At 39.8% G+C, this 20,306-nt stretch overlaps 1 protein-coding gene and 1 non-coding gene across 2 annotated transcripts; both read right to left on the reverse strand.

Annotated features, from left to right (window-relative positions):
• Positions 1 to 2,531: 2,531 nt before the first annotated feature.
• Positions 2,532 to 2,638, reverse strand: LOC118480729. Its single transcript, XR_004863706.1, has one exon. It is a non-coding gene; the product is annotated as a small nucleolar RNA R71 (small nucleolar RNA).
• An 11,869-nt stretch (positions 2,639 to 14,507) lies between these two features.
• Positions 14,508 to 19,795, reverse strand: LOC110868129 (U1 small nuclear ribonucleoprotein 70 kDa). Its single transcript, XM_022117220.1, has 10 exons — positions 19,526 to 19,795; positions 18,804 to 18,918; positions 18,635 to 18,714; positions 18,174 to 18,249; positions 18,003 to 18,067; positions 17,859 to 17,921; positions 16,510 to 16,591; positions 15,621 to 15,783; positions 15,462 to 15,524; positions 14,508 to 15,378 (listed from the first exon to the last, which is right to left on the reverse strand). The coding sequence occupies exons 1-10, from the start codon at positions 19,622 to 19,624 to the stop codon at positions 14,739 to 14,741; spliced, it is 1,446 nt and encodes a 481-aa protein (XP_021972912.1). The 5' UTR covers positions 19,625 to 19,795; the 3' UTR covers positions 14,508 to 14,738.
• Between the last annotated feature and the right edge of the window lie 511 nt (positions 19,796 to 20,306).

Below are 20,306 nucleotides of genomic sequence, written 5' to 3' on the forward strand. Positions count from 1 at the left end.
CTTTTTAAGTACTAATGTTGGAAAAAGAGTGTTTTTGTCTTCCTTTTGTATTTTCAGGATGAAATGAGCTCAAAATCACAAAAGAAGCAAAAAGACAACTAATTCTAGCATAAATACAAGAAAAGGAACAAAAGTAGACTGCCCGGACCCTCAACGGCACCTCCCAAGGCAAAGAAGAGAAAACAGAGACTGAACACGCCCCGTGTCCAGCGAACACGGGGGCGTGCCCAGGAAGCAGCAGAAAAGACAAACCAGTAGAAGCTTCCATTGCCCACCACGGGGCCGTGTCCAGCGGGCACGGGGGCGTGGTGAAAGTACAACAGGCGCATTAATTGTAATTGCGAATTACAATTAATGAAGAGAGAGAATGTTAGACGGGCACGGGGGCGTGTCCAGCGGACACGGGGCCGTGCCCAGCCTTCTGTTCAGCCTATAAATAGGGGTGCTTGGCTTCATTCCATTTCATCCCTTGGCACACCACCTCTCTCACACTTCATCCACCACCCACCACCACCATAACACCATCATCCACCACCATCATCCATTGTCCATCGTAGAGTGTGTGAGTCGTCTCGGGATCCAAGATTGATCGTAAGGGTTCTTGACAATCAAGGCCATGTTTGCCTAAGTCTCTTACATCACTTGGTGAAGACAAGTGTTTAGTATAATACTTTTTATTTTTAATCTTTTGCACTTTTTATTTGGTTTTGTATTAATGACTTTAATAACTAGTTACTTATGTTGAAGGTGATCTTTCCTTATCGTTTGTCCGTGGTGTCTTGGCGTTATTTTACTGTCTATATAAAATAAAAGATATTCACCATTCGTATCTCCACGGTCTATATGGAGGTATGTTGGCTACCTGGTCGGGGGTTAAGGGAACGGTTTGGTAAGGGTCTTGCCCTTGTTCAGCGTTTAGAGGTCCTGCTTGGGACCTGGGTCAAATTTAGTAGGATCTCCTTCAATACCCATAGGTATTGGATGGCGGGGATCCAAAATCTTTGACCCCCTCATAAGTTAACTACTATTAATACTATAACCCGGCTATTTAGGACTGTATCCCTGCTGACTCAGACTACTTAGCCGAGGGTAACGTCACCGCCAAAAGCGGGGCCTACCACAATTTGCATTAATAACTTAATTCATTATCTTTCAATAATCCGACCCTTTAGGATTGTATCCTTGCTGACTCAAACTACTAGGTTGAGGGTAACGTCGCCTTCAAAAGAGGGGCCTACTACAATAACTAAGATAATCTCTTAAACAAGTGCAAAAGTGCGAAAATAATCAAAGGTTATACTAACACACGTGTCGGATCCAAGTGATTCATCTTGTCTATCTGTTTTTATTTTATTTTATTTTTCAGCATTTAGTTAGTTTTTATTTTTCTTAGTTTAAAACATTTTTCTCACTTTTTGATTTGATTAGACGTTGAGGATAAACCGGTATTAAAAGCTCTTGTGTCCTTGGACGACCTCGGTATCTTACCAACACTATACTACGTCCACGATGGGTGCACTTGCCCATATGTGTGTTTAGTGTTAGTAAATATCGTGTTTTATAAATTTAAAACTTGGCTAAAAGTGTAAAAAGGGGCTTAAATATATATCAAAATTATAACACACTTCACGCACATCAAGTTTTTTGGCGCCGCTGCCGGGGACACAAGGATTTTAAGAAAGTTAGGAATCAACGGCCTAATCATATTTTTATTTTTCTTTAATTTTTTAGGATTTTTTCTTAGATTTTCAGCTTCTGCAGAGCTCAACACGGGGCCGTGCCTGGTCGGACACGGGCCGTGTTCAGCATCGTCACTGGCAATTTTTGTTTTCCAAGTTACAGAAGGCTGACCATGGGGCCGTGCCGGTGCAACACGGGGCCGTGTCCAACTTCCAGTAACTGGGATCTGGAAAACAATCACTGAAATTCCGACCACGGGCCGTGTTCGCTCAACACGGGGCCGTGGTGAACCTTCTGACCAACATTCTTTTTTGTTTTTATTGCAGGACTTGGAACCCGACGCCACCCTCACGTAGTGTATGAGCTCCAGTTCCAATAAAGACATAAAAGAACCACTAGAAGAACCCGAACGCTTTCTCAGAAAAAGGTTAAAAGCAAAAAACCAAGAGAAGGTTTCGGGTAATCCACCTCCAATGGCGGACCAACGTACCCTTATGGATTATCTACGACCCACCGTAGGTAATCTAGGCGCCGCTATCAATGCTCCGAATGTCGAAGCCAATAACTTCGAACTTCGGCCACATTTGATACAAATGCTCCAAAACTCCGCAACCTTTCATGGGCTTGCGGACGAGGATCCCCATCTACATATAACTAATTTCTTGGAAATATGTGATACCTTTCGGATCAATGGAGCATCAAACGACGCCATCCGCCTCCGTATGTTTCCCTTCTCACTAAAAGACCGAGCGAAAGCTTGGCTCAACACCCTCCCAGCTGGATCGGTAAACACCTGGGATGAACTAGCCCAAAAATTTCTATATAAGTATTTCCCTCCTTCTAAAACTGCAAAGTTAATGGCTGAAATTAATACATATTCACAAGAGGACGGGGAATCCTTATATGAAACTTGGGAAAGGTTCAAGGAGCTATTACGCAAGTGTCCCCATCACGGCCTCGCAATATGGCAACAAGTATCCACTTTCTATAATGGATTGTTGCCACACACTAGGCAGACACTTGATTCTAGCTCCGGGGGACTTTTAGGTAATCGACGCCCACACGAAATATATAATCAAATTGAGGAAATTGCTCAAACCAATTTTCAATGGCACACCCCCCGGGGAAATAAGTCTATCGCCCCGGGCGCCCATAAGGTCGATGAAAGCACTTCTTTACAAGCCCAAATCGAGGCTCTTTCTTCAAAGATAAAAAAATTGGAAATGACAAAAACAGTCTCGGTTATGGCTTGTGAAGGGTGTGGTGGGTCACATGAAAATTGGAGTTGCATGAAAGAAACAGACGATCAACAAGAAATGGTAAACTACATTGATAATAGACCTAGGCCGTCGGGTCCTCCAACGGGAACTTACAACCAAGGATGGCGAAACCACCCAAACCTTGGTTGGAGGGAACCCGACAATAGTAGTAACCAACAAACCCAACGAACAAACTTTCAGCAACCAAGAAATGAGTCACAAAATTTCACTCAACAACAAGGTGGACGAGAAAGGCTCGAAGATACTATATCTCGCCTCGTCTCTGACACTGATAAGAAAAACTCGGAAAGATTTCTACAATTAGAATCTAATTTTAGAAATCAACAAGCTAGCATTCAAAACATAGAAAAACAATTAAATCAAATAGCTCAAAATTTTTCCGAGAGACCGCAAGGCGCATTACCTAGCAATACCGAAACAAACCCAAAGGCGCAAGTTCACCTCATCACACTACGAAACCGCACCGTAGGGCCTGCAGAAGTGCCACCGCCAACGGAAGAAACAGTACCGACACCTCTGCAGGAGAAGAACTCTCCTCCATCACCAGAGCCGACCAAGGCTCCTCGAGTTCCGTACCCCGGTAGGTTAATTCGTCAAAAGACAAATGAGCAATTCGCAAAATTCGAAAGTCTGTTAAAACAATTGCACGTCAATATTCCTTTTATCGAAGTCCTAACCCAAATGCCCAAATACTCTAAATTCATGAGGGACTTCCTTACGCATAAGAGAAAAATTGAAAATTTGCAATTAGTTAATTTAGGCGAAGAATGCTCTGCCCTCGTGCTCAATAAACTTCCCCAAAAGAAAATCGATCCCGGAAGCTTCACGATTCCATGCTCAATAGGGGAATCGCCCGTTCGCAATGCCTTAGCCGACCTAGGAGCTAGCATTAACCTCATGCCCTCGTCAATGTTCAAAAGGCTCGGCTTGGTAACCACGAGCCCTACAAAAATGAGCATACAACTCGCTGATCGATCCGTCAAATTCCCACAAGGTGTCATCGAGAATGTCTTGGTAAAGGTAAGCAGATTCGTTTATCCAGCTGACTTTGTCATACTCGATATGGAGGAAGACACCGAGGTCCCCCTTATACTAGGGAGACCCTTCCTTGCCACAGCCCAAGCAGTGGTGGATATGAATGACGGGACACTCACCTTGAGGTATGGGGATGATGAAGTGAAATTCGGAGTTGGGAAGAGAATAGAAGATGACGACCCGGTCAATTACATGAAGGTTATTGATTCGAGCTTGGATGCTGCTCTCCGACGGTGTAACATGGGACGCCAAGCATCCCACTCAGAAAATATATAACCTCGAATCGGGTCTAGCCAAGGACCCTTATAAACGTGGCGCACCACGGAGGCATTCCGCGGAACTATCCTTAGTTTAGTTTAATCTTTTAGTCTTATTTTGCAGAATAAAACACACTCATGGTGGTAATGGATGAAAAAGGGAACGAGAAAAATGGAACCATGCACGAAGAACAGAGCAACCCGACACAAATCTCCATCACAGAAGGCTCAACACGGGCCGTGCCCAACCAACACGCCCCCGTGCTGAGCCCCCTGCAGAAAAACACCCAGTTCAGGTAACTGGACACGGGCCGTGTTCAGCGGACACGCCCCCGTGTCCAGGCTTCTGTTTCAATTCTCTAATTTTTGTTACTGGCACTTGACCACGGGGCCGTGCCCGGTCACCACGGGGCCGTGTCCAGGATGCCAGTAACATAAATCTTTGCTTTTTAACTTACTTTTACACATCCTAATCGACCAAAAACCTTATTTTTGGACACATTGAGGACAATGTGTAATTTAAGTGTGGGGGGGATGCTAAAACCTTGAATTTTGCAAATCCTAAACACAAGCCTTACACAAAACTCTATTGGAACCGCTAAACACCCCAAATTTTTTCAAAAACTTTTTCATTTTTTTTATTTACTTGTCTTAGTTTAAGTTGGGAATAACAAGTTCTAAAAAGGTTATATTTTTACAAGTTTACAACCGATAGCGTCATGATAACAAAGAACCAACATAAGAAAATTATGAAACGGCATAACAAGTCTAGTTAAAAATTCGATTATATATACTTGATCACATTAAAAACCCATTCCCACAAAAGTGAGTTTTGAGCCTTTATTGAGCATAAAAATATACATATTTAGACTAAATGCTCATTTTTCGTTTCTTGTGTGAATAGCCGCTTGGTTCTTACAAATCTAGAACTTGCCACAACAATACATTCCCGGTCCTTACCAACTTAAACCCAAGTAAGTAAATGATGGAGGCAGTAGGACTAACCATTTTTCTTTCAAAACCATTATTTTTCATTTTTTTTATCACCTACCCAAAATCCCCCTAGATAGCCCCTTTGAGCCTAAACCTTTCATTTCATTACCCCAAAACCCTTTTTACCCACCAAAAACCATTTTTTATTTTTCACCCTTTATTTTAGTAACAAGCTCGGTTCTTCGTAAACTCGCCTTTTTATGTGATGAAAAAAAAATGATGAAGTCAAAAACAAACAAAAGCTATATAAAAGCTTGTTTGGAGAAATACTTCAAAATAAAAAGTCGCTAAAGACAAGGTATTTTACGAAAACCGACGCTTTTTACGATTTTCGCCCTTTTACTAACCACTAACACAAACCACCCACCTTTAACCCAAGCCTAACCCTTCACCCCAAAAGTCCTCTTGATATTTACAAAGGTAAAAAGTTAAAAAGGATGAGGATTGATTGCTTGGCAAGCCTATGGAAGGCGTAAGTTCCATGCCGCTCTCGAGTGATTCACTAAAAATATACACCTTCGGCCGAGTGTTGAGTGATCCCCCGTGAGGTATGTGAACTTGTATATAAATGGAATTTTAATAAGGCATGCTATGCCCAAATAAGTAATCTATCTTATGAAACGTTCAAAATAAATCATAACGAATAGGATTGTAAATAAATAAAAATAAAACTTATAAAGACCTTGGATTCCCGACACTCTAGGACAAGCTAAAAACTTTCTCTTCTACCTATTCCATTTGGGAGTGTAAGCCACATTTAAAGAGTTTTGCTTGAGGACAAGCAAAAGTTCAAGTGTGGGGGTATTTGATGTGTGTAAAATGCAACATATAAATCACATCAATTAAGGCATAAAACTAACCATTTTTAAGTACTAATGTTGGAAAAAGAGTGTTTTTGTCTTCCTTTTGTATTTTCAGGATGAAATGAGCTCAAAATCACAAAAGAAGCAAAAAGACAACTAATTCTAGCATAAATACAAGAAAAGGAACAAAAGTAGACTGCCCGGACCCTCAACGGCACCTCCCAAGGCAAAGAAGAAAAAACAGAGACTGAACACGCCCCGTGTCCAGCGAACACGGGGGCGTGCCCAGGAAGCAGCAGAAAAGACAAACCAGTAGAAGCTTCCATTGCCCACCACGAGGCCGTGTCCAGCGGGCACGGGGGCGTGGTGAAAGTACAGCAGGCGCATTAATTGTAATTGCGAATTACAATTAATGAAGAGAGAGAATGTCAGACGGGCACGGGGGCGTGTCCAGCGGACACGGGGCCGTGCCCAGCCTTCTGTTCAGCCTATAAATAGGGGTGCTTGGCTTTATTCCATTTCATCCCTTGGCACACCACCTCTCTCACACTTCATCCACCACCCACCACCACTATAACACCATCATCCACCACCATCATCCATTGTCCATCGTAGAGTGTGTGAGTCGTCTCGGGATCCAAGATTGATCGTAAGAGTTCTTGACAATCAAGGCCATGTTTGCCTAAGTCTCTTACATCACTTGGTGAAGACAAGTGTTTAGTATAATACTTTTTATTTTTAATCTTTTGCACTTTTTGTTTGGTTTTGTATTAATGACTTTAATAACTAGTTACTTATGTTGAAGGTGATCTTTCCTTATCGTTTGTCCGTGGTGTCTTGGCGTTATTTTACTGTCTATATAAAATAAAAGATATTCACCATTCGTATCTCCACGGTCTATATGGAGGTATGTTGGCTACCTGGTCGGGGGTCAAGGGAACGGTTTGGTAAGGGTCTTGCCCTTGTTCAGCGTTTAGAGGTCCTGCTTGGGACCTGGGTCAAATTTAGTAGGATCTCCTTCAATACCCATAGGTATTGGATGGCGGGGATCCAAACTCTTTGACCCCCTCATAAGTTAACTACTATTAATACTATAACCCGGCTATTTAGGACTGTATCCCTGCTGACTCAGACTACTTAGCCGAGGGTAACGTCACCGCCAAAAGCGGGGCCTACCACAATTTGCATTAATAACTTAATTCATTATCTTTCAATAATCCGACCCTTTAGGATTGTATCCTTGCTGACTCAAACTACTGGGTTGAGGGTAACGTCGCCTTCAAAAGAGGGGCCTACTACAATAACTAAGATAATCTCTTAAACAAGTGCAAAAGTGCGAAAATAATCAAAGGTTATACTAACACACGTGTCGGATCCAAGTGATTCATCTTGTCTATCTGTTTTTATTTTATTTTATTTTTCAGCATTTAGTTAGTTTTTATTTTTCTTAGTTTAAAACATTTTTCTCACTTTTTGATTTGATTAGACGTTGAGGATAAACCGGTATTAAAAGCTCTTGTGTCCTTGGACGACCTCGGTATCTTACCAACACTATACTACGTCCACGATGGGTGCACTTGCCCATATGTGTGTTTAGTGTTAGTAAATATCGTGTTTTATAAATTTAAAACTTGGCTAAAAGTGTAAAAAGAGGCTTAAATATATATATCAAAATTATAACACACTTCACGCACATCAATTCCCCCCAAACAAAGGTGGAGTAAAATTCTTGTTGGTGGCCATAGGTTATTTTACCAAGTGGCCTGAGGTTAAACCACTTGCAAAAATCACAGGCAAGCAAATCATTGACTTCGTTTGGGAAAGCATCATTTGCCGTTATGGATTGCTGGGAGTTCTTGTCACCGACAATGGAAAGCAATTTGCTGAGAAGCCTTTCAGCATTTGGTGCAAAGAATACAAGATCAATCAGGTTTTCAGCTCAGTTGCATACCCGGCAATCGAATGGTCAAGTAGAAAGAACGAATCGAAGCATAGTGGAAGGAATCAAGACCAGGTTGGGAAGATATGAAAACAACTGGCTTGAAGAATTGCCAAGTGTCCTATGGGCCATAAGAACAACCGAAAAAACAAGCCACAAAAGAACACCCTATAGCTTGGTATTTGGGTCTGAAGCTGTAATCCCAGCTGAAATAGGAGTTGTAACACAACGAATTGTCAACATAGATCCCGAATTGAACAAAAAAGAGACCATGTTGAACTTACAACTCCTAGAAGAAGCACGAGACCAAGCCGCAATTCAAGAAGCCAAATACAAGCAACGAATGGAAGCCTACTACAACAAGAGAGTCAAGAATGAACGTTTCAAGCCAGGGGACCTGGTCCTTAGAAACAATGAAGCTAGCAAAAAAGAGAATCAAAGAAAGCTTGGCCCAAAGTAGGAAGGCCTGTACACCATCCTTGAAGCACATAAGGGTGGATCTTACAAGCTAGCAGACTCAGAGGGTAAAAGGCTTCCAAGGCACTGGAATGGAAAAACCTTGAAGAGGTTCCACGTCTAAACCGGAAAGATTGGTTTGTATTTTACAATGTTGCATTTCAAGAGTTGAATTATGAAAACCTTTTGTAAAAATGTCTCTTGAATGAATGAAGTTGTTTTATCAAATTTGTCTTTCTATCCTAAAATCAGGTTGAGAACCTAGCAAGAAACTCCATGGCAAGGGCCATGTAAGGGGTTGAGCTCCCAGGCCATATCGCTCAATAGGTTCAAGGGTTGAATGGACCTATATAAGGGGTGAGTTCCTAAATCAATACAACTCAATGAGACTTATATTCAAAAAACAAAGTGGTCTCATAGACAGGTTTGAACAGCCTACACCAAATGTTCCTTAAGCCTTAGAAAAAATAGCAAACTAACAGGCTTACGAAATCAAATAAAATAATAAAAAGGATAGATGCTATGTCTTCTTGTTAAAATACCAATGCTAAGTGTCTGCAGCATTGAACCCTTTAAGGTATATAAAACAAAAAGACAACGCAAACTTAACAAAGACAAAGATACAAGAAAAAGGAAATAAATCAAAGAACAATGCAACAACTTGTACCAAAGGTTAAAATATAAACCAAGTCAAGTTACAAAATTAAGAAGCCTTCAAGGCTTCAAGCCACGCATGAGATGACTCAAAACCTTAAAGGCTTCAACCTACCTACAGGTAGCCAAAAAGCTTAAAAGCTTAAGACCAACAAAGCTGCCTTAACGAAATAGGCACAAGCATAAAAACAAAGCACAAAGGAAATAGTTAAACATAAATATCATAAAAAAGAAAACCCTGAAAGACTTTCAACCATTCAAACACGAGTCAAAGCAAGTCCTAGTGACTTGCAAACTTAAATATTGTTCAAACGCCCATACAGGCCTAAAAGCACAACCACATGACAGGAACCCTAAGGGTTCCTGCAAACCTAACATTGTTTGAAGTTAAGATTACAAACCATAAATTGTTTTAAAGCGCTAAGAAATCTACGAATAACATGCATCAGTAGAAAGCTTAGAAGCACCAGAACTGTTACCTTTGGCCTTCTTAGTCTTCTTAACCTTCTTAGCCTTTGAGCCTTCACCACCAACAGCCAAACCCTCCAAGCTGGCATCCTTAGGAGCATCAAGTTCTCCAGAAAAGGTATCGTCGCTATCTCCTGAATAGGAACGTTTCCTTGAAAGAAAACTGAGTACTTCGATACATACCTTCTCATTGAGACCATCAGGCTTTAGATCCTTCAAGACAGAGAGGGGCTTACCATAGCAAGAATCAACTTGGCTCACATACGGGTATGTTAGCCTTTCCATCTGCTCTACGGAACCCTTGAAGATATCGGAAGCCTCGGGACAGTACAAAGGAGATTTGTCCAAAAGATGGCCAGACTCATGAAGCTTATAACCTGCAAGAAGACCTTGATGTTTACCGAGATTGAGCAGTTTAGTGTAAACCTCACCTAGAGCAGAATTGAACTCTTTGGAATGAAGAAGGTAGGTCACAACTTGGTGAAAGCCCTGCTCAATAAGCCACTGATTATCTCCAGTAGCTTGGGCAACGAAGCCTTTAAGCTCTCTTTTTCCTCATCAAAGGCCTTTTGTTGAACAACTAAGGCCTCCCTATCAGATTTTAACTTCAATCTATCGGCCTCAAAACTCTTTTTGAGATCACTCATCTCAATCTCATGTCTTCTTGTCAGCTCAACCTCCTTCTTAACCCAAGCCAGCTCTTTTTTCAGAAAAACTATCAATCTCCTTCTTCATAGCGGCAATCGAAGCTTTCATCTTTTCCTTCTTCTTAGAGGCCTCCTCATACTCCTGCATGCATTTAGCAAAGCGAGTAACACCTTCAGCCAACAGGGCAAAAAGGTTGCAGGAACTCAGCATCATCCTAGAAATAAGATGATCAGCCTCCATCTCAGATATAGCGCTTCGAACACCGGGAGGAGCAAAATGAGCTAAGGCCTCAGCATAAACAGCCGGGTCTTTGAAACTATCACCAACTTTAACCCCCCCAATTAGGCACATAAACCTCCTGACCCTCTGAACCTTCGAAGCTTTCAACGCTTTTGACTGACGAACCTTGAATAATAGGAGTGCTACCTTTCTTAATTAACTTCTTCTTTTTGCTCGAAACAATCAACTCCTTCTCCTTACCCTTGCTGACATCCATAGCTTGATCTGCTGACACTTCAATATCATCACTAACATCAATAGGCTCCGAACCAGAAGGCTGATCAACACCTTTCAGATGGCGTTGTGAATGGCGAGTGGAACCCTTGGAAGCAGTAGCCTTGGTAAAACCTCTGACATTGGGGACATTTACATACCCGGAACCCTCGAACCTATAATCAGAACCCCTAACAACTGCATTCTCACCAGGGGTAGCAGCAACATCATCAAAACCAACGTCGGAGGTATCATCACTTTTGATAAAGTCAAGAGCAGACATAACTGCAACACAAATATAAAAACACATAAGCAAACAAAGAAGTAGGAACAGAAGAGCAAGAGAAGAACAAAAGCATACCCTTCCCATCTCTAATAAGCACCGGATCCTGATTGGCCTTTTCCCACACTTTACTAAGACCCAATAACACCAACAAATGCTCAGGGAAGGGACGAAGCCTCGAAGGGCACTCCCTGAGAGTTTCTAAAAAACGAGTGTTTATGTCAGAAGCAGAAGGCTCTGGTTCGTTTAGAACGGCATCTGGGTGTCTTCAAACAAGTTTAGGAGGGAACAATCTCTTCGGACACCCAGAAAAACCGGTCCTTCCAGACCCCAAGTGTAGAAACCATGGACGAAACCAAGCATGTATCAACTTGAGTGGTCTCGAAGGTAAACCAATCACCATTCTTAGCAAGCCGAAAGAAACGGCGGAATTATAATAGGGATGGATCATACCCAGAGGCCCGACACAAAATTTCAGAATGTAAAACCCTAGCCATACCAAGGGGATGAATCTGACCAAAGGAAACTCGATAATATTCCAGAATATTCAAAATGAAGTTTGAAAACGGGTAACGAAGATTGGAAAACTCAAAATGTCGGCAATATAAAGCAATTGAACCAGGAGGACATTCATTGATAGATTTATCACAAGCCGGTGCAACCGGTTTAAACTTTGTCCCTATTCCCCACTCCATACAAAACAAAACAAATCGACTTCCTCTTGAGTCATTCGGGAAAACGATTTTGCCAAATCCTTACGAGCACCCATGATATGAACAATTAAAAACAAAATAAGCAAAGCGAAACTGACCTGATTTGAAAAAGGGGGAAACTTGAGAGAAAAAAGGAGCAAATAATGTTCTTCTGGTTAAAATATATCCGTTAATGAGATAAGAAAGAAATATAATTAGGCAAAGGAAATTAAAACCGCCGCCTGACAAACTGCCACAGGTCTTGTCAACTGTCTTATCAAATTCAAAATTCAAAAAACCCCAAAACCGTTTCCAACCCTTCAAGCTTCGAACCCTTGAAGCCTTTAGCCAATAAAATAAATGTATGAAAGTCAGAAGTCTTTGAGTTCATTCCCCAAAACCTCTGACTTGGGGGGCTGATGACGGGGGTAGCCCAAAGCCAAATATAAATGACTTAAATACATAGATGCCCAAAAGGTTAAACGGTTCAAAGGTTCAAAACCTGGAGAGCTGAAATAAAGTAACACGAAACAGTAAGTAGTCATGTCTCTGGATTACTTCACCAACTCGCCAGCCGCAAAAGTAATACAGGTCCTCAGAACACACTCTTTTACCCGCAGGTCAAAGCCTTCAACCCCCAAAAAGGGCAAAACCCCCACTGCAAGCATGGTCACTAGTCAAATGCATTCCCCTTCGAGAAATGTCTTCTCCTATAAATTTGACACTTCATTAACTCACGAGGACATTCCTGGCCAGCCTTGATTTCCCGAAATCTCTGGTCATACATCACAAGTACTTGCTTCTCGCAAGATACTTTCTCTCACAATCAACACACACATTCCTTTTGCTAATTCATCCGGATCTGGATATACTTCAGAGAAGGATCTTCAGCAAACAACAAGAATAAACTAGTGAACCTCTCTCCACGTCTTGCAAACGTGGGGGGACCCCACGACCTTCGTTAGGCAAAGTTGAACCCTTCAACCCTTTTGCCTAACCAGCCAAGCTACTATCTTTGGTCTATTATTTGTTGCGTCAACAGATGTAGAGTGCAAAAGTAGGTTAGGACGGGTAGACGTGACTGTACATAACGTTCACATCGCAAAACAACAAGAAGGAAGTTCTAGATGTCCTTGGTCCCGCGGATAGGTCACAAACTTCTTCCTTTGTTTTATATGTTGTGCCTATATTTAGGTGCCTCCCCATTCATTATAATTCACCACTTTTGTTATAAACACTTTCAAATACATATATAATTAATTACTCAAGTTGCCTTGAGATTCAATCATCAGATTGAAGAGAGAATCAAGGTTCAAAAAGCAAAATAGAAGAGTTGTTTTACAACTTCCAGTCTCTTAAGGGTGTAAACGCTATCGTTGTATTAATGTGTGATTTGTGATGGGTAATTACCATAGTTAGTGATTTGTAAAACGTAGAAGGTGATCAATATTATGAACTAGTGAAATGAAGAAGGTGATCACTACATTGACTTAGTGAAATGCTTGTACCGGCAGTCTCCTCCATTCAAGAGAAATGATTACCGGAGCAACTTTCAATTGGTGAATCAGTTAACATCCACTTGAACCTCTATTAATAGGTTTTGTAATTCCTTTCGTCAACTCTTTAATTATTTGCATTATATGATTGTTGAGTTTTAAACAAGTGATAGTCCTTGTTAATTAGCTTCTAATCATGATTCTTTCAAAAAATATATATACTCATCCTCTTTAGTTTTCTACATGCACGTTTCAAACATGGCTTTATAGCCTAGTGACATCTTGGGGGTGGGATAAAGCTTTGGGACTAATAGGTCCTGAGTTCGATTCCCACAAATGGGGTTTTTTCTCATATTTATTCCGTAAAAAAATTGAAATATTTTACAATAAGATGTCGTAACTTTCCCTCGCTAATTAGAGTTTCATCCCCAAAACCGCATTACATATAAATTATATATGGATGGTGTCGTGAGGGTTATTATTTTTTTTGAATGACAAATTTGGATCACTGACGGACCACTGGAGTATGTCGTGAGGTCAATTCGCTTATCGTGTTTCCACTAGATTTTGAATTGATTATTCAATATAGAAAATAGTGAGTCAAACATATTTTCCCATATAATTTAAGCTAGTACAAAATCACTAGCCTATTACAGTTTGAACTTTACAACTTCAACGACGAAAACATTCTTAACTTTCTCATATAACTCTTACTAAACTTGACCAATTATATAAAGTGCATCTTGGCAATTAACTAAAGAAACACCAACACAAATTTGACTTTTTAGTGTACATCCCATTTTACAACCATCCCTATATACTAACCTTGGCCACAATAGTATTCACAAGCACTCTTTACCAAAACTTCCTTAAGCACGTGTGCTCATTCAAAACCTTAATAAGAATGTCTCTTTTAGGCTTTAGCACAAAATTCCAATTATATGCCAAATATTTAACATCTTTTTTAACATTTACTCATACATGTTCAGGCTCATTACATAACATACTCTTGCCATGTATGATTGTTCTAATGTGCTTGTATGGTTGGAAGGTAATTGGGACAATAAAGACAATGGCCGGTAGTGGTCACCAACACTGGCAACACGGTACCATTCAAGTCCGTTCATTTCAATCGACCCGTTATCACTTGGTTGCCCGTTCCACGACCCATTCATCATTTTACTAATGTCTATGACTACACATTTAGACCCAGTTTGGTGATTTTAACTTGACCCAATTACACACATCAGAAGTCATAACAAATGTTAACCAAACTAACCCACATTATAGAACGGGTTAAGGTTGGCAGGTCCAAAAACCTTACATATAAGTTACTTGTTCGCATTTGTTTTATAACTTCGTAATATGTAAAAGAAAATGGTAGAAAACACATCCTTGAGTCATCCAGATATAGAACATAAACGACTAGGCAGTAGGCAAGCAATCTCTAAGAAACGTTCAAACAAGTTCAACGCATATAAAAACTTGACATGGAACATTAAAAACAATCCACCAATAAAGGAAACAAACCGACCCGACAGCAAATCATAACCCGCACCACTTCAATACTCATACTCACGCGAAAGCGACCTGTCCGATTGCCGATACGAACGATCATGATCCTTCTCATGTGGGTCAACCTTTCCTGGTTCATAGTTCTCTTCCTCCATCTCATAATAACGATCATGATCACGATCTTGATGACCGTACCGCTCTTGATCATAGTAGTCGTCATAGCCTCCAAGATCCCGCTCGTGGTCAACCCTGTTCCCATGTACCGGTTGGTCATACATTTCCTCTGGGTCACCATGCTCATAGCTCTTTTGCCTATCCCCATGCTTGTCTCTCTCATGTCTATCGACCCGATCATACTCATAATCCTTGTCACGTGATCGCCCACGGTCATGCTCATGATCACGGTCCATTTGTTCAACGTCACCCTCCCGATCTTTGTCACGATAGCGATCACGGTCACGGCCACTTCGATCACGACCACTACGGTCCCGGTCCCGGTCCCGGTGTCTGTCACGGTCACGGTCACGACCACTACGGTCTCGGTCTCTGTCCCGATCTGACTTCCGATCACGATCCCGATGGTGCCTATCTTCACGATGCTCCCTATCCCTTGGTTTATCATGAGACCGTTCCCGAGACTTTTCACGTTCCCTCTCCTTAACCCTTTCACGAGACTTCTCCCTCTCCCTGAGTTATTACGATAATAAACAATTACAACACACCCACTATAACTAAAGAGGTATAAGATTAAACGATATTATTTGTGTCACCTGTCTCGTTCTTCATGTCCTCTTGGTTCCACAGATCGAGTCGGTCCCCCTGATTGTTGTTCTCTGACCATCATAGAGAATCATTTCGACATGTTAGGGAAAAGAAGAGCTGGCGTATTTAATATGATGTAAACATGGTAGAACAAAAAAAAAACATACCTCCCAGATACCCTCTGGTTGACTTCTTCACCGCCAACCCTAGTCGTACCGAGTCCACCACCGAGCCTACGAGGTCGCCAATTAGGAACAGTCCTCCCACGTTCAACATCCACAAGCACCCTTCGGTTATCAATCTTCCTTCCGTCTGCTTGTTTGTATGCGGCTATACATCACAGTAGAATTCAACCATTGGTTAAAAAAATGACAACATAGAAAGTAGAGGAGCAACTTCAACTCATTATATATACTATAAATATGCTATTTTGTCACATCAACCAACTTTGGCCCCTCAACTTTGGCATTAACCAACTTTAACCCCTCAATTTTGGTAATGAAATGTTTAGCCCTTTAAGTAAAACAACTTTAACCCTTTAACTTTAATAACAAACAACTTTAGCTCCTCAACTTTAATAATGACATGTTTAGCCTCTCAACTTTAATAATGACATGTTTAACCCCTTAACAAAACAAGCCCCTCAACTTTAAAAATAAACAACTTTAGCCCCTCAACTTTACAAATGACACGTTTAGCTTCTCACTTTTAATAATGACATTTTAGCCCCTTAACTAAACAAGCCCCTCAACTTTAATAATAAACAACTTTAGCCCCTCAACTTTAATTGATAACATGTTTCGCCCCTCAGCCTTATTAATGATATTTTAGCCCTTTAACTAAAACATCAAACAAGTTAAACTATCTCGATTTGCTTATTTTTTATCTACGTTTTGAACCCGCTACGGAGCGCGGGTAGTAACCCACTAGTTTACATATAAATGAGAAAGTGACAAAGTAGAGTTTTGTAAGTTTGAGTAGGGGGTAGAAGAAGTAAGTTTTTGTTGAAAAGGAAGAGATGCAAATGCAAAAAAATAAGAATTGAAAGAAGAAAACCTTTCATATCCCGCGTATGCATGTACTCAATGAATGCATATCCTCTTGGTTTGTTCGTCTCTTTATCAGCAATCAAGCGAACCTGTAACTCTTATGAGTTAGAGAAAAGAATAAACGCATACTAACCCGTACACTTTCAACAGAGTATTAACAAACGCATGAAAAAGTTAGCAATTGTAAAATTAAATAATCCTAATGCACGGCAGACAAGCACTAAGCCTCGAAAGCCGTGCTCACCTTTCAATCAAACGCTTCGCAGGCAAGATGCATCATCACCGTCACTTGCTAGAGTTGCACAATAATTTTGGCCAACTTACCAACTACCCTTCCCTTACCAGGGATTATTAATTAAATAAATATTACTATAAACGATAGCTATATATATAATAATAATAATACCGGGAATTCTTCTCAACTTCTGAAATGTTTTGGATAGAAGATGCAAATACTGAACTTAGAACAGGTAAAATTTCAGTAGCAAGAAATGCATATACTGAACTTAGAAAAGAAGAGAAAAGATGCACTCCCGATATATATTACCAAAAAGCTGTCAGTCTTCATTTGTTGCAGAATTTAGAGACCAAATCATTCATCTGCTCAAGTAGGATACTGTACAAACTAAGGAACATAAAGTACCATTTACCTTGAAACTTACTAGCTGAGTGGTCGCTATAAGCTCTACTAGAATACCCAAAATCTCGAAGTCTTGAAGTTATGATTTAATCAGAGAGAAAAGAAACTAACAGGGTGGGTTGGGGGGGGGGGTAGGCAATAATACCTGAGGAACTGATTTCACTGAACTTCCGACGGAAACTATGATACTATCTTCCAGAGCAAAAAAGGCATATAACTTTCTCAAACTTACCATATTGTTTGTACTAAGCACTAAACAGTTAAATGTAGTCACATTGATGATGAAAAGTTTCACTTACATTACCTCAAGTTCATCTTTTCAGAAATTATATGATAAATAATGTTCAAAACCCAAATAAAAGAGGTGACAGTTGGCAAACCAAATTTGTCATCATTTGTTATTAGTATCTTGAAACTAAACTGTATAATCCATATATTTGATTTATATTAGTATCAGTTATCAAGATAACCCAGCCCAGTTACTGAAATATGATTAAATCTGTCAAAACAGTTGCTGGAAAGTTTGTTCACAAGAAAATTGACTCGTCAGCAAAAATACGAGTTTTTTTCTCTGAAATTTAAAATTTTAAAATGTTTCTAGCAGACAACAAAAAGAGATGTTACCCACATGCCGTTATACCACAAAAAACCAAACCTCTTACCGAACAAAAGGCTATAACCTTGAGTCCCTTTACAGGGTACTCTACAAAACCTACCCGTTTAATGGGACCATATGCCTCAAACTCCCTTTTTACTCTGCTCTCCGTTGTCTCATAGTTCTGAAAGTAAAGAAACTATCAAGTTAATAAAATCAAAATAAAATATGGAATATAGTAAATCCAAAAGGCAGAATTACTCACAAGTCTGGCAACAAACAATGTCTTGTAAGGATCTCCAGATATATTTGGGTCATTGTTGGGATCATCTGCATAAGTCACCAAGCACCAATGCTTAAAGTCACACGACCTCCTAGAATCAATCAACTAATATACATATATATATATATATAAAGATGCCTTCTTAGTTCTTACATTTCTCAAGTTCCTCAGCAGCCTTTTTTGCACCTTCTTCGAGCCGTAGCTGGTGAATCCTAGCCTTCTTTTGGCCCTGATTTACACGAATAAACAAGAAAACATAAAGCTGTGAATAAATCATTTTGCCTTTACAACACCTTCTATAGTTATAAAAAATTCTTATACAAACATAAAATGACAGATGGTCGTTCAAAACAAAAAAGTGGATCTTGTTGACAATTGCAAAAGGAGTCTTCTGGCGCGCTTAAACAGACGCCTTTAAAACTTTCCCGAGATAAACAAAACATAAACTAACTAAAAAATCCCGTGAAGTCGTGATACTCACAATAGTGTGATGTGAGCTATGAAGTCATGATATTCGTTTCATTTATAGAACAAAAGCTTTTAATAAAAGAATAAGTGCATATGATAGAATGTTCTGCAGACGTTTAATTAGTATGCTAAATGCAACATCTTACAGGAGTTTCGCCCTTTACTATAGGTGGAGCATATTCAGGGTCAGTAGGCTCAGCAAAGTTACTAACAAACTGCGCCATCCCTTTCAAATAAAATATAAAAAATGAATTAGATCTTCCAAACCAAAAACATCAATGAGGTATACAAAATAATAAAACACATTCGAAATACCAGTGTATGGTGGACATTTTCTCTTCTCAGGTGGTGGCTTATACTCCAGAGGAGGTCGGGGCTCAAAGAGCTTTAACAGATTATTAGTTAATCCAGTTGGATGACTCTGCCCAATCTGCAAAACACAAAATAATAAAAATCAGAAACAAGTATTCACAGAAAAAGATCAAACATACCGTCTAAAATTGAAAGTATCACCAGTAATGCAAATACGCTATCAATTTGAGATTGGGGACAAAAGCTAATGTTTGTCAATATAACCTCCCATCATCTCTGCTCCATAATCTATACCTAATAACTAAGTAACTGCTTGCGCCATGTGTCACAATTCTGCGATCCCAAATTCTTCACCCCTTTGTATTAATTTTGGTAATTTTTATAATCTTCTATACCTAAATCTTCATTACTAACTACTTCACATTTCCTTTTATTCAACCGGACCGCTTTCTAATCTAGTTTAGAACAAATTATATGAAACAAGTTCTCATCAGGATCCCTACGTTCAATCAATAACTAAAAACTACAAATACTAATATAATAAACCCTAACTGTTTCCAAATCCACTGCCAAAAAGTTAAATACCTACAGGTTATTATGTTAATAATAATCACATCATACAAATAACATACTAACAAAACCTAAATCAACGAAACCTTCAACAAACAAACTTCAATTAAAACACAATGAAAACTAGCGACTCAAATCGATAACAATAACAATACCAGCTTCATCTGCATAAGATTCGCACGATTCTGTTGCTTAGTGCGAGCCTGAACGGCGGCGTTGTTGCCGCGCATGAACGGATCATTGAAATCGCCCATGGTTGCAATATCGGATCGAAATTGTTACAATTTCACCGAGATTACAGCAAAACGAGCATTAACACCGATGAATCTAAACGATTTGATGGTAGATTGTGGCCGGTGAGATCGATTTGTTAGCAGCAGCTGCTACCTAACGGAAGAGCTAGGGTTTTGATGGTAGACGATAGATGTATGATACCGGGTCGGGTTTTTTTTTGTAACTGGGTAGTGGAGAAAAAGTGATTTGGGCCTCTACTAGTATTATTAAGACCGGCCCATTTCTAAATTTGGAATCTTGGTCCAAAAAGCAATATAAATTAGAGAAATTTTATTATGTTTTTAGTGGGGCTGTAAAGGAGAGGAGTCGAGTTTGAATATGTGAAGCTTGGGGTGTGGACTTGTTTATTAAAGGGATAACATTGTTAAATAATAAGCAAGTTTTAGAAGTGTTTCAATCAAGTCATTTATAATTTTTTTTTTATTTTGTTTCAATTAGGTCACTAAAGTTCACTTTAGTGTTCCTATTCTAAATATTTGATCTAAATAAAAGGTTATCCATTCTATATAGCATTTATTTAGGTTTTTTGTTTGTAGTGGTCAGAGTTTTCCGATTAAACTCTCAATTACGAAATGAGTGCGCTATATTGGTTTGTAGTGATTCATACCATAAAAGGAAAAGCCATGCTTTTATTTGGAGTAT

Source organism: Helianthus annuus, chromosome 7 (assembly GCF_002127325.2).
Source record: "Helianthus annuus cultivar XRQ/B chromosome 7, HanXRQr2.0-SUNRISE, whole genome shotgun sequence".
Lineage (NCBI taxonomy): Eukaryota > Viridiplantae > Streptophyta > Magnoliopsida > Asterales > Asteraceae > Helianthus > Helianthus annuus.

Coding starts and splice junctions, on each gene's coding strand:
- LOC110868129 (XM_022117220.1), bottom strand. CDS start 19,624: ATGGGCGATTTCAATGATCCGTTCATGCGCGGCAACAACGCCGCCGTT. Junction 17,922..18,002: donor CATTGTTTGTTGCCAGACTT/GTGAGTAATTCT, acceptor CTTTACTTTCAG/AACTATGAGACAACGGAGAG. Junction 16,592..17,858: donor CATATGGTCCCATTAAACGG/GTAGGTTTTGTA, acceptor TAAGAGTTACAG/GTTCGCTTGATTGCTGATAA.